Raw genomic sequence first — 27351 nt, 5'->3', positions numbered from 1 at the left:
AAATAAATCACCACCGGAAGTCGGGCAAGTGAATGGAGCATTTCACAGCATTGAGGAGAGCCGTGTGATAACACATAATAATGTTTTATGTGATGATTAAATTAGTAGTTATCAACTGACAACTGACAAATGACCTCTACTGAAACGACCTATGCACACAAACAGCAGTACACAATTGAAATATGTCTGACAGTTTTATGGAAAGACGAAGGGGGAGGGAGAGAGAGAGAGAGAGAGAGAGAGAGAGAGAGAGAGAGAGAGAGAGAGAGAGAGAGAGAGAGAGATGTAACTGTGAGGGGGTAAGTTTATACTTTTGTCTGTCAGACATTTTCCAACAGTCAAATAAATATCAGAACGGCTGAGTACAAACCAACCTAATGGTCTAAATGACAACCATACTATGCATGTCTATGAAGCTACTGTATAACCATAATGACTACTCATTATTGTACAAAGTGAACCTTTACAAGTATAAATGTACTTGACAGACTTGACTGATCAATTGATCAATTCCATTGTGACTCCACATAGCTAAATATTAGCAAGCAATCCTAGCATTCAATTTATAGTATTAGAAAATATATATTTATGGTAATTGTATTTGGTAAAAGTAACTTAAGTGTACCTGTGAGTTTACCTGGCTCTGCTCCCTTTGGATCATATGTTTTGTCATCCTCATTGTTGTTCATTTAATGCCCGTTATGTATCACTTAAACTGTTGTTCCATGTTCCCCTTTTTATGAGTCCATATGGGCCTTGATTTATGTTGCATCTAATAACAGGGCAAAAGAAAAGCCTGCAGGGGACGCCACATTGTCTGTTTCATGAAGCGCCTGGACTAGAACTGGAAGGGAGCTCAAGCATGGAGACAGGACAGACAGATAAGCTCTCTGTCCTACGCTAGACAGCTGGGATGTCCTGCTGGATCATTTATGACATGTATCTTTACCTTGTAGAGTATCCAGGGAATAACAACACTATTAGATTAAATAAAACATAATATAATATATTGTATGATATAATATTATAGAAAAAGTACATTTTATACAATTAATCTATTATGAAATGTATAATATTATAACTTTACTAACAGGGAATGATCCCGTTTATTATATTGTTATAATTTTGCAATACATTATGTTTTATATAATACATTACTATTTTTATACTATTTTATTTATGCAGTCTTCAACCAAATGGACTAAGCGTCTTTTTGTTAAAACATTCCAGTAACCTGGAATCCCTGCTGGCTTTTGGACAACATGAGGTCCAGATTGAGATGTCATTAATTCACATTCTGCTCCTCTTCACTTGATTTTTCCAAAAACATTTTCATACAACGTACAAAAAATGGGGGAACAAGCTATGATCTATTTAAGTATGGAAACATTTATGAAAGGTTATTTTTCCAAGCCTACAGATTGTTTGGATTTCTAACTGATTCATGAAATTTAACTTTCTCTGTTCAACTCTGTGCAACGTTATGAATCATATTTATATTGTGTATTTTGGCACTACTTTATTTCACCTGAATCATCAAATCATTCCATTCTAAGTATCCTCAGATGCTATTACAAAAACATGCTAAATATCCAAATAATAATCTCTCAACTGCTTAACTGGTAGATCAGGCATCTACACTGCCAGGAGTTCCCTGTCCAGCTCAACAGGTTGGGCAAGGCATTTACCTCAGCAGGATTAATGCCAGTTGATTCCAACCGAATCACATTTATTATTACCCTAACATACTAAGTACTCTAACATGTGCGTTTTTGAAGGAAAGCAGAGAATCCCAGGTGAACACAGGAAGTATTAACTCCACAGGGGAAGTAAATATACAGACTTTGGACCACTCGCCGTATGTATGTGACACTGCCCAGTACTTCAACACTCCTGACCACAACTAGCTGTCCTTTACCTAAGAGTTCCATCCCCTGTGCACTATACTCTATAACATATTCATGTACTAAGTGAATTGTATAGGTTAACAAAGACGGCCACAACAACAAGATATATATATATATATATATATATATATATATATATATATATATATATATATATATATATATATATATATATATATATAGAGAGAGAGAGAGAGAGAGAGAGAGAGAGAGAGAGAGAGAGAGAAATGCGCACAGATACACATGTGCATCATTCATGTATATACTTAGGCACTCACATGTACGTCACACACACAGACACACACACAAACACTAAATTTATTTAGGTACAATTGATGAATGTTCTATCCTAACAAAGACTCCCTACGCACCGTCCTAATCAATATGATTTATCAGATGATATCCATAACCATTTTATGAGGACTATAGATCGTCTCATAGTCTAGCTTTTGAACAAAAGTTGAATTCAGGTAAAGACTTGGGAAGGGCTCCACGCCAGGAGATACTTTCCCCTCCATGCAGTGGTTGTCAGCGCCTGTCTCAAGATTGTTTGAAGATATAATCAGCGTGCTAGCACAGATTGAGGAATTTTTGCATGCCATGGAGGAGGTGTGTCTGTTAGGACCCCTTTATGGTTAAGTCAATAAAACGTGAAATGTCATGTGGTGAGGTTAATTATGCTGCTGCAACAATGGTTGAATATTTTATTCGTTTGAACTGCTCCTTCGCAATATCTGCATATCGTTCTATCCGTTTGTCTTTATATCTCTATCTATCTATCTATCTATCTATCTATCTATCTATCTATCTCTCAGTATGATCTAGTCGAGTTCTTATTCCTAATATAAATTATTAGGAAATCATGGTCACAGATATAAAAAGAGAAAGTTATTTCAGAAACAGAAAATGAGACATCCAAATCAATCCAGAGTAAGACCAATTGAAGTGTGTAATGGGATTTATTTGTTGCCAGAGAAACCCACTCTACCCAGATCAGATGGGTTTTGGTCCAGTTGGCTGGTTTGTTTTGGACAAGGAGACAGGTTTGGGACAGATCAATGATGTCTGGCCATGCAAGAAGCGACAATGTACAACTGAAGAATGTCCTATGGATACAAGGAATTTCCTGGCGACGCACGAAAGTCCTGGCTCTGAGAACCTTCTCGAAGGCCTGGCCTTCAAGATATATTACCTTTTAGTTCTTGGTCTGCAACCAGAACAATCTCAAATTGAACGGTTTGTAAAATAAAATACTGCATTGTAAGCCTCTCAATGGAATGGGCTTAGGGTAAAAATGAAAGACAAGAGGTAAATGATATTGCCAAAGGAAAGCACAAACCATGCATCATGTTTTTAAGACGTGTCAGCCCCAACAGTGTTTTAGAAAACTGACTTTCATTATCTGCTGGAATGCCCGATACATGGGGAGATGGCAGGTTTGGATGTGTGGTAAAAAGGGGATGGATTTAGTGTCAGATATATCGTCAGTAAAGACAGAACCATTGAAATATAAGCATAAACATCTTTGTTTCACTGTAAGGCACTTCTGCTGAAATAATAATAATAATAATAATATTTTTGGTGTGCTAAACTTCTTCCTGTTAGATGTCTAGGCCATAAACATATGAAGAGCCAGAACACCTGCTGTGACTCTACTCTACACAGTCAATGTTGTGGAAACCTAGCAGTAAAGTGGGGATTGTGGTACAAACAATTACCAATACCCAAGTTGTATGTCTTTACTTAAAAATAATGAGATACATAAACCCACACTGATGCTTTTGCTTTGATATGGTTCAATGTTCAATCACAAGGGTGTTACTGTAACATAGCAAAGGGCACTGTTATGTGTTATGACTATAGTTCACCCCAGGACTCTAACTATAATAGGAATCTAAATTCCGCTTATGAAGCACACAGGAACATCAAGACACAAATCTTTTGAGTCCTGAGGTTGGGCTGCAATTCAAACCAGATAACAAATCAAGGTCATCAAGTCGATTAATCAATCTTTCCAACTTCATTGATCATATTAAAGATTAGAAACTGTCTAATAAATTACGATTTCAAAAGAACTGGCATAATATTATACAACAGTAGTCTTCGTATCCAGCCAACTTCCCTTTTAAAACAATGGAGAATCAAAACAAAACTCTGTCTGTCATCGTGCCTGCTTCCATTCAAGAAGGGGCTTGTGAATGTGGTCGTGTTTAAACAGTGTTTGACTGGGCCTTTGTTGCCAGAGCAGAGGACCTAGGGCGTGAGGATGAAGCCTTGGAACCCAGCCGTTGGCCTACTCCTCCTGGCAACCAAAAACATGTCCTAGTGGCCAACTGTGGTAGCCACTCCCACGGCCGAGCATCTGTTTGTAGAAAACATGATGTGATCACACACACTCACACACACACACACATACACCCTCACACACACACACACACACACACACACACACACACACACACACACACACACACACAGGTGGGCTTACACATAACCTAGTGGACACCTGATACACTATCTGTTGAGTCAAAACATGGAGCAATATTTGTTTCATAAATTGTTTTTATACAATGTTGAGCATGTCTTTGAGAATTGCTCATTCTCAAAAAAAAAAGTAATTTAACAATTCACTAGACACATAATGGCTCAATTCCTTTAAATCCCGACGAAAATAAATGACCTCATCAATATAAATCAGATAATCCATACACCTATTGGCAACCTCATAGTCTACTCTAGATGGTGTCCTGCATTTTAATTCAGGTAAGAGACAAAGCAAGTTTTAGAAGATGTAGAGATGTCCTCAGAACTCTTCACAGTTCTACACTCTACACAGTAAGGGGTCAAATCGCAAAAACAATCTTTGCTTTGCTTTTTCCTAAGTTTTAAAGTTTAAGGACCCCCTGTTTCAGCTAAAATTTCAGCAAAAATGTTTTTATTTTAAATGTTATGGGATAAAATTTGGTTCTATCCCCATGTTATTCCTCTTGGACACCACCATCAACATCAACCACTCCCCAAATAGAGCACAACACAATCCTCCACACACTTGCCGCGGATGTCCCTTCATATTCATGTCAAAGAGTATACTACAAAGCACTTCTACATCACGAAAATAACACCCCCTGCATTCACTTTGCAGCAGACCGGCAAAAACATAGGATATAAGTCCTGTTTCTTCGAAATGACAGTTCTATTTTAATAAGAGTGACAAAATGGTAAAGATTACGATCATAAAAGACCGATAACCATGTTTAAAAATATATATATTGTGGGTTCATTACCCCTTTAAATTGAACAGCAGCTATTATAACTCTCCTTGGTTTGCAGTACCACAGTTGAAGCCAAGATATCCTCTTCCACAAGAGGTGTGCCTGAGCCAGATACCTGATACCAAAGTGTTCTTGATGAGCTGGCTGTTCCCTTGAATGGTTGATACCGACGTTGCAGTATGAATGTGTGTATGAATGTGTGTATGAATTGGTGTATGAATGTGTGAATGTGAGACACTCATTCTGAAACCATTAGGCTAGAAAAGCACTATATAGCACTATATAAAGGCAGTCCAGGGATTTAAGACTCCTTATTTCACTTGATGAGTTTGACAGAATAGGGGTTTATTTTCACTCTATATATACTTGGAAATGTTGATGGAATCTCAAGGCAAATGTGAATGGTTTAGGCAGGGAGAGAGAGATGGATTTGGAAAGTTGGAATTCATCAACCAACCACCAATCAGTAGTACTGGTATTATACTACATTACACTTCATGGAAAAACATTGTAATTGTGTGTTAAGTACTTACTTGAATGAAGAAGGAAATAGATATGATGACTTATTCCTTCCAATTTTCTCCATATTTTGAAGATTGTGTTTGAGTCAGGCTATGTGATCTTCCTCATACAGATTCATACGCATAATACAAGTCTATATTAATTAACATTATATGAGTTACTTGTGAGTTATTGCAAAATTCAGCATTGGGACCAATCAAAATACTTTTCTATTTTTCAAGGGAAATTTAATAATGTATTTAATAACCTTTTAATAATTTATATTTTAATGCCTTTGCATTTGCATTTGATGGGAATGATAACAGAACCACATCCTTGTTTTACAGTTATGAAGAAGAAAGGGAGATGGGTTAGGTTTGTGATTTAAATGAGGAACATCAGACTGTATCTGCCAGAAACAAACCAATACACCCACGTCTAATCCTACCATTTTAAAGTTGCTTAAAATATATTGTGCATATATTTGTGAACAGGACCTGCAGATAATATACTATTTGGAGGCTGTGTTATACTTACTGTAATACCATTGTGATGACCGGTTTATATTTATGGTCCTATCTTTCCACAGAGGCCAGATTTCTGTATGGCTTTGACCCCAGTCTTCAGCTGCTGTCAGTGTGAGTTAAAAGATAGTGTGGGACACAGCTTGGAGACGAGGCGTGTCCAGGACCGACATGCTAGATAACTTTCATCTTTCAAGATTTGTTTTTCTCCTGGGGAAACGTTGTTGATTTGTTGTTTCGTTCTTGTAGTCCCTAATGATTTTTTCTTGCGATGCTGAACCAATAAAGAGCATCACAACACTTCATGCTTGGATGTGAAAACAGCGATGAACTCACCGCCACATTGTCAACTGAGTCCATCGGAAATAGCTGAAAGCTATCCTGGCCCAATCATGTGCCCAGAGCCGACAAAGAAATATTTATTGGGCTGTTTGCTCCTCTGGCAGCCACCACCGGCCACATTATTCAACTTTAGATTCTGCAGCAGTAGATGACACGAGACACGCAGAATTAAACCTGCTCAGTTGCAGAAGACAAAAGTTAACCAAAGAATAGTATTTATTTTCTTCAAAGTATTTTTACATACTATTTATATTTCTACATGTGATACAGGTGATCGCCTGAGCTGAGATATTTGAGGATGAGTTGTTGTCAAGGATTAAGCAGTATGTTACCATCCAACTGACTTGTGTGTTGCCACAGCTGCGTCCATTCGATGTAAGGCTCCTGTGTGCCTCTGTGCATATAAACACTGGAGATTGGATGTATAGGTGGTAGAATCCGGCTCATTCACTTCAGACCATTAAACACTAACATGTTCAAGGGTATTAGGTTCTGTAATGGTTTGACGTTTTGCTTAACCTTTGGTCCATCTGTCGACTTCTAAGAAGACGAGGAAGGGCTGGGACGTATGTGTGCGGTCGCGGTCCGTCGTGCATGCTGTCGGAGAAAACCACGGTTCCACCACGGTTTAACCTCACCAGAATTATGAGCCTCCGGCATTTGTACAGGACTGTGAAGGGGATAAGAACCTATGTGACACCAAGGATCCACTGAAAACACATCAATTATTGTACAAAGAATAACATTCAGGAGTGAAAGGGGTGGGTTGAAGCTACAGGCTTCACCATCGAGAATTGAAGCTCAGCAATTTTCTATTTATCAACGGACACGCTGCAACACAGCCAGTGAATCACCTTCCAGTGATTCCTTCCAGTGATTGTCACAGGGTTTCCCAGCCGCAAGCTGACGCAAGACCTAGTAAGCATACAGGCCTGACTTCTGTGCCATTTGGTTGCGGTGTTACCAGAACTTCCCCCAAACTAGATGGATCGGTTGGGGTTTTGGGTAGTGAGGTCACCACTAAGGTTGGAAGTGCTACACACAGCGGAGTCCTGTGCTGTGGTAATGTGTTGCCACAGCAGTTCTTCCAGTTTTGTGGGAATGCTGTGAACATCTGATGTTCTGAAAAAAATTCAGTGTGCTGAGCAGATGGCTCTGTCTGCCAGTATGGTTTCAGTTACGACAGGGTTTCATTATGTTTCCACTTAGGTTCCGGGATTTCCACAGGATCTTCATTTTTGGTAGAATTGGCTCCCGATCAGAATGTTGAGACCATTAGTGATATTTGGCGGAATTATTTTACTGTTTTATGGGCATTGAGTCTTAGGTTAGGTTGTAGAAACAGCGCTGGATTGTGGTTAATAAACATATTTTACTGTTTGTGGCTCACTGTTTACAGTGAGTCATTATAGTGAAAGTAAGTTCTTGCCCACATCCTGTTTTAATTCACTCTTTTGTTTGTTCTTTCTCTACTTTTCTATCATTAAAATGTCTTTATTTTCATGAAAAGCTAAATAACAAATAAGTTAACAAACACTAAGGTGAATGCCAGAATGTACATCCATAACACAGAGCCAATGTTGGAGCCATGTGTGCCAGAGACAATATCTCAGTTTTATGTAAAAAGTCATACTCTAAATGCCCAGTCATATGTTCTGAACATGCATGTCCAAGAGAGAGTGTGTGTTTGTATTAGTGTGTGTCTGTGTGTGTGTGTGTGTGGGCACACTGCTTTGTATTCAGACAAGCATTTTATACTTTAAATTCCCCAGGAACAAGATCCACCTTGTGGTTTCTACTCTTCATCATGTGTATCGCTTCTCCTTCATGCTCAATATAAAGTCAATTTACTGTAATGTTTCAATGAAAGTGAATTGACCTTTGATGGAAGAAGGGCGTTTATTAAACCAAACCAGCACACAAACCATCATCATACATGTTCATGTAATGAGATGAGAATTCATTATTTTGATAGGAATCACCAATGAAATTAAACCACGTTCTAGGCTCTACTATAAAAATCGTAAGGAGTCATAACAGACCAATGTTTTTCAAAGCTCTTAATATGTTATAGTATCACTATGGCATATTTTGTCCAAGAATATACTTTATTGAAAAAGTTGGAAAAAACAAAAGCCAAAATAAACTATGATTTCTCAAAATATTACAACCTCAAGACAAAAACACAAGCTCATCCAACACAAGTGGAAGGAGATACAAGAGAAAGTAGAGTATGGCGCTGGGCTCAGCATCATCGTACCATACGAAGTGCGATCCGCCAAATCCTTATCTACCAGGGATTAATGACAACGTCATCCACAGTCAGTAAAAACTCCCCTGCTTAAGACCTCACCTCTAGTGCCAGAAAAACACTGGTTCTGAATTAAAAATAGAATTTATTTTTTTATAGGATTCTTAATAGTGTTGATTTAGAGCAGTTTTACAGCGTCTCCAACTTTTCTTCTGTAATACTGCCAAAGTTTTCATTGAGCAGCAACTGAGTGGCCTCTTCCACTTGCCCAACCCCCCACTCCCACATCCATATATCACATCAAATAGCACCATAAAATTATCTAACAAAGTGGCTTGGTTTTTTGTTGTTGTGCTCCATATGCCCACAGACGTTTATCATGTCAGAGCAGAGCTGTCTTCTTCTTCTTCTTCTTTCTTCTCCTCCGCCTTCTCTGTCGGGGTTCATCCCTAGATTGTGACCTTCTGCTGGGGTCTCATCCCTCTGGCCCAGATCATTCGTTCCGGACCACCTTTGTGGTCCTAGGCCTTCCAGCTGGCAACAAAAAGAAAAGATCCACAGAAGGCCCACAGAAAAACATGAAGAACCATAAAGGAACCACAGATCTCCAGAAAACAAGTTCAGTCTAAGTTAAGACAAAATTTCTTTACCTGGGACTCTGCGGGCATTAGAGACCCTTCTGCGATCACCTGGAAGATATAAACATTTACCGTCACTCATGTGGTCACGTTACAGCTCTTTACTTATTTACTCTTTACTTCTTTATTACTTGAGCCATTTTCAAAGACGTTCACTTATCCCTATAAAGTGAACATTATATAGTACACTTTATAGGGAACAAGTACGGCATGGAATAGGGTGAATTTGGATGCTAATTAAGCCCATGGATATCTGTGTGTACTGGTTGTGTAAACAAGCAGACATGCGTTTTGTTGTGTTGGTATTGTAGGTATTGTTTTGTATTGTATTGTATTTTTGTATTGTTGGTATTGTATTAAGTAGTGTACTATAAAGAGCACCAGATTTGTATACTCTATAGCTTTTCAGACAGCACCACAAATAGGGACAATTTTGGACACATCTCTGGTCTACTTGGTGGATGGTGTGTGATCTCACCGTGGACATTGTGGACGGCTACCCCGCTGGGGTACATGTCGTCAGCTCCTTAGAAACAACAGAACAAACCTGTTAACTAACTTTACCTTTTACATATAACATATCAGAATTCAGTTATTTAGCAGACGCTGTAGTCATTTAGCAACTTACAGAAAATTCAGACACACATTATTAAGCAGGTAGGGGTTAGGTTTTCATGCTCAAGTATGGTTTGGAACCCAATACTTTTCAGCTGGGAGTCAAACACCATGACCACCAGATTACCCTGTCCGCTGTCATTACGAACTGCAGAATCAAACAGCAGATTTGTGACTGACCTTCCAAATCTAAGGGTTCCCTCATGACGCTGAACTCAGGCCATAGGAAGATAAAAATCTTTATGAATCCCAGACGGAAAATCCAACAGCAGTGTGTTATTTCACAAGCTAACAACGTCTGTTAACCTCGTGTGACCCTTCTGATCTCACATTACACATTACAATTTCTCACACAACATTTTTCTTTTTTCCCACACACGTTTCATCTACAGCTGAAGATCAGGCTGGCCACAAGCCCGTTGAAACGTACTTTCCAAACCAAAAAGGCTGATGGACCAATGGATGGACCAAAAGAGGGAGTTTTAGTTCACAATGGACAAAGAGCACTAGACTGCGGAGCAATCAGTACGGTTTTGTCTGAAATAAATGTTTTAATTGTAAACTGCACTTATATTGGGCAAAAAATGATTGGCCAGCCAAGGCCAAACTGATATTTATTGCGAAACACATTTTTTTAACATCAATATGGTCTCACGAGGCTAGACGTCTGTAGCCATGGTTCCATCAATGAACACGTTGTATTTACCTGTGATCACTCTGGTAAAGGTGGGTGGGGAAATGACTGGCTCACTTTCGATGACCCTGGTAACCTTTTTGACGAGCGGCTGGCCCCCGATCACTCTGGTCACCTTCTTGACGGAGGGCTGAACCTCAGTGATCACCGTAGACCCTCCTTGGATCACCCTGGTGAACTTGGTGATACCAGGGTCTATCAAAGAAAAATAAATAAATAAAATGAAGACAAACAAATCGCTGCGCATTTATGGAACAATTTGGCTTTTCACTCTTTATGAAAGATAATAAAAATGATAATGCATATGTGATACTAATCTCATATTCAAATATATATATATATATATTTTTTTTCTTTTAACCGGACTATGAATCACATGAAAATGACATTATACATTTAGTTTACTTACTTGTCTCGATGACTCGAGTGACCTTCCCTGGTGACATGATGAGATGGAAAGAGTTAAACAGAGAGTTAAACAAAGATGAACAAAAACCGATTAGTTAAAACCGCTTAGGAGAGTTAAACAGATAATAACTTAATCATAGACTGACATAGTTACAACATTGAAACTTAATAAAAATAGAAATAGAAAAACTCAAGATATTCCAGAAGTTCCACATTATGTTTCCATGAAGTCGTTATAGTAAGATACTTACTCATGAAGGTGAGGGGGATTTCCTGATATCTGAATCCCTGGGTGTACTGTCAGTCACAGAGATAGGGGTCATTCAATTAAGATTCCTTTCGATTATACTCTCACAAGCAAGTGTAACGGATGTCAACTAGCCTGGGCTAGCTGGCAGTAGTACGTTGTAAATCCTCACACCCCTAGCCTTAAGAATGCTTCTAGCTGCTGAGTTAGAAGCCTGGGCATTTAGCTCAGTGGTTAGAGCGTTCAACTTCTATGCCGGTAGTGTTGTAGTTCGAGAGGTGGCAGGTTCGAGACCCGCAAGCGGTCGAACCGGCCTCTGCTACACATGACACACACATACACACACACACACACACACACGCAAAAAGGTTGAGCAGCCTCAGGAGGAAAAAAAAACTGCCAGGACACATAATCTTTAAGTGAACCATTACATTTATGCCTTTGACAGTTGTTTCCATAGCAGAGGTAAAGCCTCCTGAAACTTGTGTGTGATGGCTCATAAATTCCTTAAAATACCTGTGTGTCAGGGTGTGGCAGCCGGCCCCACCCACTATGCACCTGGAGGCCCTGTCATTAAGTAGGATGAGCTTGTTTCCTACCGTGATCTGAAAGTAGCTGATCATCCTCTGCAGCAGCCCCATCAGGTCCTGGTTCCCGACGGGGATGTCTGCAGAACAAGCAAGGACGCCTGTTACAACTGATTTCCAATAAAACGACCACACCGACTCTTGCTAAGGTGTGTCTTTTGGCAGTATTATAGCTCTTTCCCCTTGACCTAGCGGGATTTTCTTTTTACCTCCAGGATACAAAAGGCTGTCAATGAAATGGACAACCCCGTTTGTTGCCATGACGTCAGACCTTGGCACCTTAACGGTGTTGACTTGCATGGAGTTGTCCGCCTGTGGGAGGCAATCATATACATGAAAAGCCACAAAGCACAAAAGACGTGACGGATCATGCGTTAAGAGTATGAGGCATGCACAATTTTCTCCTCTCCCCCTTTTTCTAGTTCAAAATATTTCAAAATAGCAATCCATCACAGATCAGAATTAAGTGAACTGATCTTCACTGGTTAAACCTTTTTTGCGGAAACGGCGTTGATTTTGAGACCACAAGGTTTTCACAACACGTGTATGAAGTTGTAGTCCCTTATATTTGAGAAAGAGCAAGCATGCTGGTTTGCCATTAAGATGGGCAAAAAAGCTATTCTAATGGGTGTGATCCCACTGACAAACGTAACCCTCTGTTCACTTCTTGGTGTGAAGCCTACTGACAAACAGAACCCCCAGGTCACTTCTTGGTGTGAAGCATACTGACAAACGGAACCCTCAGGTCACTTCTTGGTGTGAAGCCTACTTACAAACACCACTCTCAGGTTGCTTCCCTGGAGAGACTTGAGCAAGTTGGTCACCCCCCCCTCCAATCCACCGCCGATAAAGATGCCGTTGTTGAAGTGGTAGAGGAGGATGGTCCTCAGGGCGTTCAGGTCACCTGAAACGCATATGGAAATTAATTTGATGAATAATTTACTATATTTTCAGAAACATACATGGTACATGGTCTCTGAAATGGTATGTCTGTAAGAGGAACAGAGGGCACCACAATCTGTCAATATGTCTCAACAAAACCTCAAAACCTACCATTTACATTTAGCTTTCTTCTTATCAAGTAGTATTCAATTTTAAGCTGCATAAATGAAGTTTGATTGATTGATACAGCACATACTAGTACACCTATGAATGCCAAGAAGGAACAGATACTTGGTTAAGTTCCCTGCAGAGGTATTTAAATGACTGCCATGGTTCTATGCAGTGGATGCTTTGTGTGGACTTGCTTAGAAGGGCTGGCCTTGTCTCTCATTGTCTATATTGTATGGGAGAACATATGGTGCTGGTAGAGATGTTGGAGGGATGGTAGTGGGTGCTCATCCTTCTACACTACATACAGTACATACATCAAATGCATTCTCAGTACTATTACTATCGCCAAATTCAAGAGGTAAAAGGGAACCTGAACGCACTGAATCTCGAACAAATCATCAAATGAAACGACAACAACAACGGCATTTCGAAAGTGGAAACATACCCGTGAGGATGGCCAGGTCTGACTGGCTCACGCCCCGGAAGGCCTTATCGCTGGGGGCGAACAGTGTGAAGTCTCCTTCCTGTTTCAGAAGGTCTGTCAGCCCGGCGGATTCCACCAGCGACAGGAAGATCCTGCAGAGTGGCGTGCAAGAGAAGGAGAAGAAGAAGAAGAGAACCACCGCAGATGGATGAGGTCATGCTAGTCAGCACATGTTCCTGTGTTCCTGAGAGGCATGCTCTCTGGGGAGCAGATGAAAGGAAACAAGTGGAGGGGGGAAAGGGTGGACATGTGGTTTTTGGCTGCGACACGTCCCACGTCCACCCCTTCCCTCCCTCTCCCTCCTGCCCGTCCGCCTGCTTTCATTCCCAGCACTGGCCTACTCACTTGTATCCTCCGTCCTCCAACAGGATCTCATACATGTTCTTCTCAGCCGGCTTCATCAAGGTTCTCATCAGATGAATGGCTCCGTTGCTTCCCTCCTTGCTGCCACGCACCAGACACGAGTTCTCAATGCACACCGCCTGCGGACACAATCCATCGTCCCGGTGGAACAAGACTCCAATCGTAAGATTGCTTGGGTAGCCGCAGTTTATTCACCGAGATCGGTGTATGGGGAAAGTGGTAAAGGTATGGGCAGAATATGGTATAGTCAACGTGGGAAGATAAGCATTAAGGGACGGGTAGTGTAGGGTAGGTAGAAGGTATGGTATTGGGGCACAGGTAGGGTAGGCTTCAGGGTAGGAGTGTGGCTGCCATGGATTGTAAGGCAGCGTTAAGGTCATAGGGTAGAAGGTAGGTTATTGGGTAATTGAAGAAGAGGGAAGGATGAAGGGTATTGGGGGACATGTAGAGTAAAGTATAGGCTGGGGGGGGGGGGGGTGACACAGGGGACACAGAGGACAATGGCAAGGACCTACCGTGCGGTAGACAAAGACCCTCAGGAACTTCCCTGCGATGGTCTCCAGGAGCTGGCCGTTGTACAGCTGTCCCAGGAGCACCTTGTTCTTCAGGACGTGGTTCTCAAGCATGATCTTCAGGTAGCTTTGGTCAATGGACATCACCTCGTCTGAAGGACCAGAACAACATCTCCGCAACTCAGACAACTCATCAACACAATCAGCTACGACATTATGAGACCGATTCAACGATTTAACCTTGCAGTGAAAATAAAGTGAAAAGTATTCAAAACAATAGTAATGATGTTGATGTTATGGCTACTTGGGCAGGTAAGGATAGTGTATTAGTGGTTGGGGGTTTGACTCACAGATTAAAGGTTCTGAGTTTGAGTCCTTTAGCAAAATGCATTAACCCCTAGCTGCTCCTTCATGACTTGTAATGTCATGTATCGTAAATGCACAGTAAGCCAATTCCGTTAAAAGTGTCTACTAAATTACTAAATAGTATTATGAGCAGCTACTAGAACTATTGCTAACATCAATATTATTATGATGTTATAGTCATTAATATTTGACAACTACTTATTCAACAACTAATTTTTCTTCTAACATTTTTAATACCATATATATACAACTGTTATGGTAGGTTTCTGTTGTTTATGTGATAGAGGAACATATCTCACAAGCGTCACCTGACGTGCAGCTGGGGTAGGATTTACTGGCCAGATGTGTAAAACTCAGCGGGGAGGAGATATACTTCTTGACTACCCTGCCTCACAGCACTGTACATGTAGTAATATACACACAGATGTTCCACCAAACCGCACATTCCTTCCACCCTTTTTACACCTCAACTTGTGACTGTGAGAATACACTTGCAGCTCTACGGATGACTTACTCTATCTTACCTTTGTATATTTATATTGCTACTTGTCAAGCTTTAAGTCTAGGGAGGGTTTTTTGAGAGATGGAGACTGAGGCCGCTTTCTACGTTCAAAATGTATATTTATATTAAGTGAATTTTGCAGTGAATACCCGAACATAAAAACGACTCAGAGCTTTCCAGAAAAAGAGCACCTAATATGTGGAGCCAGCAAGAGAGTGAGATAGAAGCATAGATGGATAGAAGGATAGGGAAATAGAGGGAGAGATAGAAGTACAGAGGAGTAGAGAGAGAGACAGGGTGATGATAATAGTGATTGTCGAGGTGGTGATGATGATGATGAGGATGATGTTGGTGGTGCTGGTGGTAATGGAGATGGTAAAGGGACTTTGAGTTGATGATGGTGGGGATGATAGTCATGGAGTTGGTGATAGTGATGGAGATAATTGGGGTGGAGATAATTGGGGTGGACATTATGGGGGAGATGGTGATAGTGATGATGATGGTGCATATAGTGGTGAAGGTAGTGATGATGGGGTTGATGTTGATGGTGGTGGTGGTAGTTACGATGGTGCGATGATAGCGGTGGGGATTTGTTCTTGGCTTATGTTGCACCTAAGCTTGTCCTGTGTAAATGCTGCTGCTTTACGTGTCTGTCTTCAATTGCCCCTTGGGGACAAATAACGTTTTTTTGAATTTGAATTTGAATTGAATGTTGATGATGGGGATAGAGGTGGTGTTGGTGACTCATTATCTACAGGTAGTGAAGGGTGTAGAACACACCAGTGAAGGCAGCGTTGAACGGAGCCAACAAGGTGTACTCAGACTCTGCTGTCATGGCTTCAGACAGACCCAGCTCTCCCACCAGGTCCCCAAAGGTGGACTGGGATGATCCCAACAGCTCCATCACCTGCTTAGCTGAGAGGAAAAACCAAACCATTAAACACCCAACCATTCAACACTGATATATTAAACATTAAACACTGAATCAATACAACAGTGATAGAGGCAAACAATTCAATGTAGACATGAATCAACTAGTCTCGACATTAAATAAATTCAGATATACACCATGGAACCCGGACACTAAACACACTATCTAGATCTCAAATTCCGATGTTAAACATCAAAATGTATCAAACTACAAAGGAATATCAAGTCCAGACACTCAACAATCAAATCCAGACATATACTGTACATGAAATACACATACTCTCACATACTCTACTCACATAATAAAAAACATATTGTAAGATCTATAAAACCCAGCACAACAAATCCACATGAAACTCTTCCCAGACCTTTCGTCCAAACCTTGCATGCAATGTTTCTAACCTGAGTCGGGCATGAGGACCTGGTCGATGAGGTGGATGACCCCGTTGGTGGTGACGATGTCCTTCTTCATCACCATCTTGATACCGTTGACCGTGAGGCTGTCGCCGTCACAGCCGACCTCGATGCTGTTGCCCTCCAAGGTCTCGTAGGAGGTGCCCAGCATGATGCCCTCGGAGCACTGGACCGAGTTGAGGAGGTGGAAGTTCAGCAGCGCTGCAGTGGAAGAGTGGGAGAACGTTAAGAAACACACCCTTCATCGTCATCCCCTCCATACTCTACTGGGTTTTAAAGGACTCCTATTTCACTACCAGGTGTGACATGGCTCACAAGCCACTTCAAATGTTGCCTATGGTGACATAGTGTTAAGTGTCCACCAAGATGTATGATAGATAGTTTAATACTACCAGCCTAACCTTTGGGTACCGATTGTAAAATGCAGAATGGCCGTGCCTAGTTTAGGGATCGCTTGTCTCTGCAATGTTATTTAGTTGAGCAAGAGACTGGTGGGGGAACTCGACCAATCTGCAATCAGTGTCTTATTGTTTCAAGTTAAAAATAACTGAATCAAGACAAAATATCATGAAGCATGTTCTATATGAACAGTTGAATTCTTTCTACTTACAGCTGGCTTCAAACTGAACTAACTGCCGTTTAATGAACAGACATCTGAGGTGCATCTGAGGACAGTGGAACAAATGGCTCCAGCTACCCTGGGAACCTTTGGGTCCAGAGGGCCTTTGAGCAAAAAGTGGTCTTGGGATTTAGTCACTGATGTTCTCTATGGGGAATGGGCTGATTTATTGATATGATACAGAGCTGCTGCCAGTAAGACCAGCTTCCTCTACAGAACGTTCAGAATGTCTCCTACCATTGACGTCATCTGAAATACATGAAATAAATCTGAATACCTGAACTCTATTCTCCTACATTCCTACAATATATTGATATATTTTTTTTGGCTTTTAGAGAATTTAGCATGTACTTATTTTAAGACCTAATAGGCCTACTGCCTTTATGCTGTGACACCCTAATTTACTTATCTGGGATGAACTTATTTTATATATATTTAAATATTATAATATGCAGACGTTGTATTTTTTATTTCAAGCATTTGTAATGTGATAACTCCATGTTACATTATGAGTTATTATGGTTTAATCATTCATAGAGCTAAGACGGAATGATGTAAGTGTCATATAATTTGCCTGCCTGCTGTAACTTTCCAGTGTAAATTTCACACAAGATTAGAGATGATCTCCCTTCATATTATATTCTTATCGAGCTTGGACACGGACAGATCGGCAGCTGTCTGCGGATTCCTCATCTGTGATTATTATGATCCTTTATGGTCTCATCTGTTCGGAAAAGCCGCACATGACAAAACAGCCTTTATTGTTGACCAGCAATAAAAGACAAGGCCAAAGGGCTGTTCCCGGACATCCAGCCTATTCCAAGTGAATCCCTACTGCATGCACATTGCCCATATGCTTAGCCTGGAGACCCTCCTGTTTATGTGACCTCACATACTGTTTCGCTACACAGATCACTCTGGACCTCTAGCTGCCCCCATAGAATTCCTGGAATTACAATGTAATCGGGGCCAATCATGGGCCGCGTCATAGTTCATAATGTAAAATACAGGCCGCCACTGGCAAAACTGTAATGGAATGAAGCAATGAGCAATGACCGAAATAGACTCAAGAACAACTATTAAACAATAAAAAGAGCACTAGCAGAGTTTTTCTTGGTGCAAAATACATTTTTGAAGTCACTTGATCAGGATGGTCTCCAGGTTACTATAAGCCTCTCAAAGAGCCGCAACTTAGCCTTCACTGTCCTGAAACAAAAACTAAACTCAGCAAGCAGGTAGTTCTGTTAAACTTGGTCATAAAAGTGTAATTCTATTTGATTACACCTCAGTCTCTCCCTGCGTTTGTGCAACAAAGCTCTGACCAATGGTTGAGCAGTACCAAACTTACCATTGTTCACACAAGTCATTTTACCCCTGGAATCTTGCATGCTTAGCACTGTTCCACTGAACAAATTAGATGTATTCCATATCGAGGAAGATGAGGTTTGTAGTCCTTTCTTTTCTATTTTAAACTTCAGGGATTTACTTGTCACACCATAAAGGGTAAGATGGGATTGATGTCCTTCTCCTTTTCTTTTACCTTTTAGGACATCCTTGTCGCCCATGATCCTCTCCAGGACGTCGCTTCCCAGTTTATCGAAGGCTTCATTGGTAGGAGCGAAGATCGTGTACTGGCCGGGCTCTCCAAGTTTCTCCATCAGACCAGCGTCCCGAGCCATGTTCTGCAAGCAGAGGAATAGGGCAGACATAATCCAAGAATTATAATGATACACTGACATTAGTGCAATGATGACGATAATTATACACTTCAGAATGGACATGGGGTGAGGAGCAAATAGACGAGATGGGGAAAGTATAGAGGGGAAGAGAAGAGAGGTCAGGGAAAATGATTTTTTGGAAAACTAAGAAAAAAAAAAAGTGGAGTAAGAGACAACAAGGACAAGGAGAAGAGAAGAGACAGAAAGAAAGGAGGAGTGAAGAACAGAGGAGAAACATGGTGAAGAAAATACATTAGGGAAGAAGCTGTAGATAGCCAGAAGGAGAGACTCCAGACTATGCCTCGTCCAGACCATGAAGCTGCTGGCTCGTATATATACGCACGGAGAGCGTTGTGAGGTCGTCGTCCACGTCCAGGACATCTGCGATGGTGTTCCCCACGGAGCTGACCACGCGGTCCACCACGTGCACCACGCCGTTGGTCGCCACCTGGTTACCATGGATGATCCGGGCGCAGTTCACCGTCACCACCTGCATGGAGAACACCACAGTTTGGTGCCAGGTAGCCTTTAACTGCACACCTTTGTGTACACCTTTGTGAGTGTTTGTCTTCCAACGCTGCAGGTTCGAGTCTCTGCTTGTTGCGTCAGAGAATTGTTCTTATCGTAGCTTAATGTCTACTGCATTGTTCTCGTCGCCTCTAGTTCGACCCTAGATTGACACATCAAACCCCGCTGTTGGTCCTGGCCCTGTGTCCCCAGGACTGTGCGCAGACTGACCCCGTTGGAGTAGTGGTTGATGTAAAGGCCCAGGTCGTTGTACATGGAGGTGACCACCATGCCGTTCTTCAGGTCCTTGGTCAGGAAGCGCTTGTTGGCCATGTGGTAGCGGAGGGCGTTGTACAGCTCGATGTTCACGTTGCTGACCAGGGCACTCTTCATCTCCTGCATTGGAGCAGAGAGAAGGCGGGTTGGTTCCTAGACCAAAGAATGGGTTGCCGTTATTTGGCGTGTTTTTTTTTTCCTTCCTGGACCAGCGTTACCTCGTCCAGGGCATCCCAGGCGTCGTTGCTGGGAGCGAAGAAGGTGTAGGAGCCGGCGCCCTCGATCTCCTCCCGGAGCTTGGCGCTGTCGGAGTAACTCTGGGTGGAGGAGGCTTTGATCACGCCCAGGGTGCCGTACACGTTGTCAATGGGAGCCACTAGGAAAGAGACAAGCGGATGAGAAACCACCAAAACCAATAAAGCGAATAACTACCGTAAGTGGATGGGAACAGGATAGTGTTCCGGGTTAAATTCCCAATGCCCTTGTCCTACTTGTAAAGGTCTGAAAGCTTCCTAAGGTGATGGGAGATTAACTGTTTAACGATTTAGCCATTTAGCTTTTATCCAAAACGACTTACAGTGAATCGAGATCCATGTCATTCATTAGAGGCATCTTGCTCAAGGAAGCCTACAGGTGGGCTATTGGGGATGGAACCCTGAACATTTCCCTCGGGAGTCTAACGCCTTAACCCCTCGTCTATCCTGCCACCCATGTGCTGTTCCACCCGTGGTTGTGACAGAGGAGTCGTACCTGCCGGGCAGCCGCGCAGCCCATCCATCTTCATGTATCCAGGGCAGCATTCATAGAGCACGGTCCTGCCAGGCACGGAACACACAGACGTCATCAAACGCTGCCACACTGCCGCCATCCTCCGCGTCCTTCCCCCGCACGCATCCGTCCGTACGAGGACGTCCAAAAGTGCGACTGCCATGCGACGACCGCTGCTTCAATGCTACAATGCGTGAGGGTCTTCCCCGCGGTGACCCCCCCCCCCTAACACAGCCTCCGCCTATTCGGTGGCTCATTTGTTTTCTGTTTTCAGAATACACGGCAAACTGATGCGTCAGACTCTCAGACATTGGTTTTATCTCTGAAGCTGTGTCTTGCATTTGGTGGATGCATCTATGACATTGACCTTATATCGGTAAATGAACCAGCGAATAAAAACAATCAGGCAGTTGAGAACGCCATTTACTTCTCTGATCTGCCAGGGCCGTGTGGTCCAACAAACTTGGCAGCCAGGGCCAGATGGCTCTAGACCAGGGGCCCTCGCTACACACACACACTAATCTGGCTCCTCAGACGGGACCCTAAACAAGGCGCCTCAGAGCACGTGCGGTTTACCTCAAGGACATCATTCGATTTAGAAACGGTACAGTGTGATTAAAGTATGAATGATTTGGTTGGATTAATAAACAAACCAGCCAGCAGCTGTTTATGAACCGTCTTTACAGGCTGTGGGTCAACGACCAGCCATAAAAAAGGTTGTAGACAGCTGTGATTTGAAGTAACTGCATGGACCAAACTTTCATCCCAGCCATTAAAGATTAAATATTAATATGTTTGTAGAGAAACTTAGCCAAACAATACTGTGTGACTTGAAAGCTATAATTAACGGTAAACAACTCCATAAGGGGAAACTTGGAACTGAGATGAGTTAATTCAATACAGGCTCCAATACAATTGATATACTCTTTCAGAACCAACCCTTTGTTGTCTTGAAATCTTTATGGCAGAAAGTGAACTTTTCTCATTATATTTAGAATTAAAGGTGCAGTAGGTTAGATGTAAGAGTCAATTTTTTTTTGTGGGGAGGTCTTTGTTTTCACAAAGTTTCTCACAACTAGACGGACTGAAGATGAGTGAGGAGGGCAGGAATCCCAATGAGAGGTTAGTAAACTCATTAAAAGATAATTTACGCAAAAGAGAGCAATGAAAGAGAAACATAATGGAAAGCCTACTGCTGATTACAACACAGTTGTAAACCTTAGGCCCCCCAATCCGAGGGCCTTGGTTTGGTTTACAAGATGGTTTGGTTTTATAGAAAAAGCTTGGGTTGATTTATGAGGCGCTCTGGATCAGAGGAGAGCAGCACCCTCTTATATCAACTATCCGTCGTCGCCAAACCTTGTCATGCGTCTGGAAATGAACAACAGATGCCACACCATACACCACTGTCGATGGGATCGCGTTCTGACTATAATTACTGTATCGGCCATTATAACAACGGCATGTGGTTGGTTATAAGGGCATCCATCATATTCATGACACAGTAAAAGCAATGCATACACGTCACCTTTCATATCCCAACCGACCTAGATGCCGTAAAAGTTTGAATTCTCGGGAACCCCATACGTTCATGTGAACCCACATGTAGGCTTTAGGCTGATGTAATGAAGCCGTAGAGCCGATTTAGAACGGTGTGTCTTTCCCTTGGGAGGGCAATGTGGAGCGCCTCGTTAGATAATGGAACACAGCCATGGAGGAGAGAGAGAGAGAAGGGCTTCAGGTCGAGACTCGTTGCTGATGCATTGACATCAGAGAGAGAGAGAGAGAGAGAGAGAGAGAGAGAGAGAGAGAGAGAGAGAGAGAGAGAGAGAGAGAGAGAGAGACGGATAGAGAGCGACGGAGAGACAGGGCAAAGAGAGGGATAGTGCAGAGACAGCGAGACAGAGATAGAGACAGTAAGGGAGATAGAGAGAGCCAATGATAGAGAGAGAAAGAGAGGGACAGAGGGAGAGAGAGAGACAGCCTTAGATAGAGAGAGTCAGAGAGAAGGAGACAACAGAGAGACAAGAGAAAGGGACAGAGATAAAGACGGATAGAGAGAGACAGAAAGAGAGAAGAGACAGATAGAGCAGGCAGAGAGGAACATCACTTGTGTACCTCGTCCATAGCTTAATTCTCTGACTGTTCAGGTCGTAAAGGCTGTCTGTTTATCTATCTGTTGATCTGTCTGTCCATCTGTGTGTGTGTCGGAGCAAAGCCTCTTTTTTATTGCCTGTCTTTCCTTATTTTTGAAACACTCTTTGGAGTAGAAATCCGGAGGTTGAGAGGGGGGAGGGGGGGGGGGGTTGAGATCACATACACACAGACACTAGAGCCCAATCGAGACTGTCAGCAGAACTGTGTCTGCATCAGAAGAGAACCACACTCCTGGCCACAGCACTGGAAACCATGACTTAGTCAGTGTGTGTGTGTGTGTGTGTGTGTGTGTGTGTGTGTGTGTGTGTGTGTGTGTGTGTGTGTGTGTGTGTGTGAGAGTGTGTGCCTTGATCCCTATACTCCTCTGAAGCTTGTGTCTGTGGGTGTATGTATGTATATGTGTGTGTGTGTGTGTGTGTGTGTGTGTGTGTGTGTGTGTGTGTGTGTGTGTGTGTGTGTGTGTGTTACTGTAGTCCTAGCTCTCCTCACTACTCTGAAGCGTGCGTGTGTGTGTGTGTTACTGTAGTCCTAGATTGCCTCACTACTCTGCAGCGTGTGTGTGTGTGTGTGTGTGTGTGTGTGTGTGTGTGTGTTACTGTAGTCCTCAGTTTTTTATGATTAAAGACAGCAGCCGGGGATTACCTTGTGGCAAAACGCAACACTCATGACACAATACGCTGCATGCGCAGCATGTGTAAGCCATGTGTGTTGCTCTGCTGTGTGTCTTTTTCCTCACTTTTTCCTCGTGGGAGATTGGTGTCAGACTAAACATAACATTGTTATTTGTTTTAAGATTGGGTTACATTAGTATGATGTTTACCACGTGAATTAAGGTAAACCAATACATTTTCATCTGGAAAGCTCCTGGTTCAGTCTCTTCACTGCAGACAGGGAATCAAAGCAGAGGAGGAAGGGGAGAGAGAAAGAGAGCCACTGGAAAACCGGTTCTGGATGAAGTCCACCATGGAAACACCAGTAAGCTAAGGGAGTTGGTCCTCCAAGTGTTTTTTCATCTGTGTTTAAAACTGACATCAGTTTCGTTTGTGATTATATCTTATAGACAATCTACAGCTTGCCTACTCTCAAGATTCAATAATCTCCCCCTGGATCAATAAAGAAGTCTGAGATCTAAATCTGGATCAGACCTGACAATGGACAGACTTTTTCCATTGTGGATATGTATTTACTACTAACTTTTCTACAACCTCAGGATTTCCGTCAAGGGCCCGTGTGGGTTTTCTACAGATGTGTGATTGTGTGATGAACGGTCGCTAGGAGGAGATGTTCCTAGGAATAGGTGGATGGAAAAGCCATGAAAATATGCTCTTCCATTTCATTCTAAGCAGATAACAGATGTCAGTCTCTATGGAGAATACCCAAGATTCCATGACCAAAAACACTGTCAAAATTAAAAAAACAACAGCAGCTCAGACAGAACGACAAGTTATAAATACAAGATAAGGTAAGGAAAAAATTAAGTAAACAGGAGCATCTAGTGTCTTAGTGTTTATCATTTAAAGAAAACATTAAAGAAAGGAGAATGTGTCCGTGGTTTAGGTGGAAGTACTTCTAGGCTGGGCTCCAGGCTGTGCAGGGCTGTGATCCCAGGGTCTGCTAGAGACATCAGGTAATACTTACGCCTTCTTGCCGCAGATGGTCCCGCGGTACCAGTTACGACAGGTACTGAAGTACTTCTTCTTGGTGCCCTCGACCTGCTGCAGAGCGCACGTGTTGGGCCTGGAGAGGGCGAGTGATGGAGAGATCACAGGGAACGAGTTAGAACGGGTCTTCAGAAAGGTTTTCAACCCATTAGGGTTAAAGGTGTGTGTGTGTGTGTGTGCGTGTGTGTGTGTGTGTTTGTGCTGTTTATGGTTGTGTGTGCGTGTGTGCGTGTGTGTGTGTGTGCCAGTTAGTGCGGGTGTGTTTGTTCTACCCTGGGTTTCTGACACTAAATCTTTTATAAGGAATGTTGTTGCTAACTCAAACCCCTGCAGGCTTAGAAAGTAGATTGTCTTAACATGCAATAGCTTGACCACATCCTGGCTGAGTGAGTTGTGTGTGATCATGAATGAATGATGACCAGCTTCAGCTTCATGGTCAGCTCCAGGGGAATATCTCAAGTCTTACTCTCTCACCGGCATTAAGCAATATGATTTACAAATCATTGATCTCTATTCGTCTCCTTATTTAGAAACAGTAACATTTTATATTCCAATGAATAATCCACTCCCTTGTCAATTAACCCTTAATTAACCCTTGAATCATTCTCACATGATCACTATTCATTAATTGCAGTATTTAATGATCCCCCTCTAATCCTAATTCCCAATCAGCACATCCCCAAACCATTGAAGGAGTAAGGACTAAGATAAAATAAGGAAAACTGAATTAGTAGTTTAATTAATCCCACGTTTGGAAATAACAATGAAATACACATATTAACTAAATAAGAAATCAGAAATAATAATGAAATATTAACTATAAACCAAACTTCACACTCAAATACGATCAATACAATAAATAGATGAATGTACAAAACCCTGCATCAGCTGTACGGATAACAATGGATGAACACAGACTCACCCCTGTAGCCTGGCCCGCACACGGCTGTGGTACACTATCTTGTCGTAGGCGGAGGCGTCGGAGCACTGCAGGGTGGACAGCACCACCAGGGCTGTGAAGGCTACGGCCAAGAGCACGTTCATCTCTGCTATCGAGTCTCTCCAAACAAGCAGAGCTCTGGGAGCAGGGCTGTCGGAGAGAGACCTTATATACCGCTGCTCGCTCGCGCAGGCACTCCCGAGGAGGATGGAAACATCCAGGACCACCCAGAGCTATCGCTGCTCCTCCAACCCCCAAGTCCTCCACCTGTGGAGGGCAGGGCCCTTAATGTCTCATGGTGGGTGTTTCCCTCTCTTTTTACCTGGCAACCTTTCTTCTACAGGTGTTTGGTAGTGTTTTTGAACTAACTTGGTGGTATGGTGATATATTATATTGCTGTGTGTAATATAGAAAAAATAACAACATATCCATCAATGTAGAACTGTGTGTAGACCCATATACGTTGTAGCTTCTACTGCTTATACCAGTATATTTTATTTTTATTTACGTACTACACACTGTATGACAATAATAGTAAGTAGTCATTAGTCATAATTAATAATAACTAATCTAATGATTAATATATATACCTACTTAGCAATTTGAGTACATTCTGGACTCTATTGTCTAAACTTTAGAGACTATAGATAAATGTCAATGTCATTGCCAGCCAACGTTAATTTGACCTATCGTCAGAGTACCTTTTACCCCATCTAGTGGCAAAATGGAGAGAAGTCTTCTACTGCATAAATACTGCATCAAGTACTGTGGTGGGATAGGTTGTTTAAAATGTGTCTTTGAGTACTTCTGTTTTTACATTTTATTAAAAACATACTGACAAAGTCACACACATACTCAATAATTTAACCTCTCTCAATATCCCTGTGTTTCTCTGTCAATATTCACTGCACATTTAAAAATATGGTTCAAGTTAAAAAGGAAAAATGTAGTCATGTATTCAAGTTCATCATGTTCTGGAGGTCAATCAGCCGTGGTGTCCCACAGGGTTTCGTACTAGCTACCCTGCCATTCTTCATCTGCAGCACTCACTGAAGATGCACTCTTGGTGCTGTATGTCCCACGACTCTTTTAGGATTAATCTCTGATGGAGTTGTTCTGCATTCATGCTGACACGTTTGCTATTTTTACCTAAAAATCATCATAATAACTTAAAGGACTATTATCTTAGTTATAATAACTTCTGTTTTAGTACACGAACAAGACATACCATAACTTAGCATTCAGTGGCATGTCTTGTAACTATTAATTGTACACTATTCTAACATAGATGTCCATATATTCCAACTATTGTTTCACTTACAGCCTTGTTTAACAAACAATTTTAAAATTAACCTGTGTCTTGTATTTATTAAGGCTGTTTATGAATATTCAGTTAAAGGGGTAGTTCAGGATTTTGGACATCGGGTCTCATTTCCAAGTGAGCCAGTGTCTTATTTATAATTGGAGACCGTTTTCAAAACTTTTCATTTAGTCCTTCTAGTTGCAGAAATCGCTGGTGCTAGGCTAGCGCAAGTTGAGGGGAACTGCTAGCCTGCCAATAAAAACAGGTTTACCCACTCCAAAGTACACCCGATGCAAACCAATTATAATGCCTTACTATCGATGTAAATGTCTGTGTTGATAGAATAATATTAGAAATAAAACTATCCTTGTATCGCAATGATCACATTACATTTTGGGGGACTACTTTCTCAGCAGTGGCGGAATTTCACTTTGCTCCGGTGTAGCAACCAATTCACTACAGCAGAAGGTAAACAGAGAAGCACACTCCAGGTAATAGCAGTCCGCCGCTGCCGTAGCTTGCTTCCAACTACAGGGATTATAAACTAAATGCAATGCGATGCAAGGGTAAGTTTATTTCTAACACTATTCTATCAACAGACATTTACATCGATAGTAGGGCATTATAATTTTTTTATTTTTAACCCACCATCCACGCCCCCACATTGGGGGACTCTGCTATTTTTTTTAAATTGTTGTAATTTAATACAATAATACATTTTCAGGATTAAACAGAAACAAAAAATAGAACTCTAATACAGAGTCACCTTGGGCATTATAATTGGTTTGCCTC

At 41.9% G+C, this 27351-nt stretch overlaps 1 protein-coding gene across 2 annotated transcripts; it reads right to left on the bottom strand.

The window, feature by feature from the left end:
- Window positions 1-8426: 8426 nt before the first annotated feature.
- postnb (periostin, osteoblast specific factor b) lies at window positions 8427-25372 on the bottom strand. Of its 2 annotated transcripts, none has more exons than XM_084467142.1 (21): window positions 25239-25372; window positions 24294-24392; window positions 20481-20545; window positions 19949-20106; window positions 19686-19850; window positions 19291-19437; window positions 18770-18911; window positions 16599-16811; window positions 16047-16181; window positions 14402-14550; window positions 13869-14005; window positions 13485-13615; window positions 12760-12890; window positions 12196-12298; window positions 11999-12066; window positions 11404-11449; window positions 11154-11180; window positions 10757-10939; window positions 9914-9961; window positions 9448-9486; window positions 8427-9331 (listed from the first exon to the last, which is right to left on the bottom strand). In XM_084467142.1, the coding sequence occupies exons 1-21, from the start codon at window positions 25358-25360 to the stop codon at window positions 9291-9293; spliced, it is 2349 nt and encodes a 782-aa protein (XP_084323268.1). In that variant the 5' UTR covers window positions 25361-25372; the 3' UTR covers window positions 8427-9290. The 2 variants fall into 2 exon arrangements, with proteins under 2 accessions (XP_084323268.1, XP_084323269.1); XM_084467143.1 differs by having other exon boundaries at window positions 9914-9958.
- Between the last annotated feature and the right edge of the window lie 1979 nt (window positions 25373-27351).

This window comes from Micromesistius poutassou, assembly GCF_964030765.1.
Source record: "Micromesistius poutassou genome assembly, chromosome: 4".
Classification (NCBI taxonomy): domain Eukaryota; kingdom Metazoa; phylum Chordata; class Actinopteri; order Gadiformes; family Gadidae; genus Micromesistius; species Micromesistius poutassou.
The sequence above is the reverse complement of the archived record's forward strand: the minus strand, read 5'-3'. Positions and strand labels throughout refer to the sequence as shown.

Excerpts from the sequence above, each read along its gene's own strand:
- postnb (XM_084467142.1), bottom strand. The coding sequence starts at position 25,360 with ATGAACGTGCTCTTGGCCGTAGCCTTCACAGCCCTGGTGGTGCTGTCC. Across the intron at positions 19,438-19,685 it reads TCAACCACTACTCCAACGGG|GTGGTGACGGTGAACTGCGC; the intron begins GTCAGTCTGCGC and ends TTCTCCATGCAG. Across the intron at positions 14,006-14,401 it reads GGGTCTTTGTCTACCGCACG|GCGGTGTGCATTGAGAACTC; the intron begins GTAGGTCCTTGC and ends TTGTGTCCGCAG.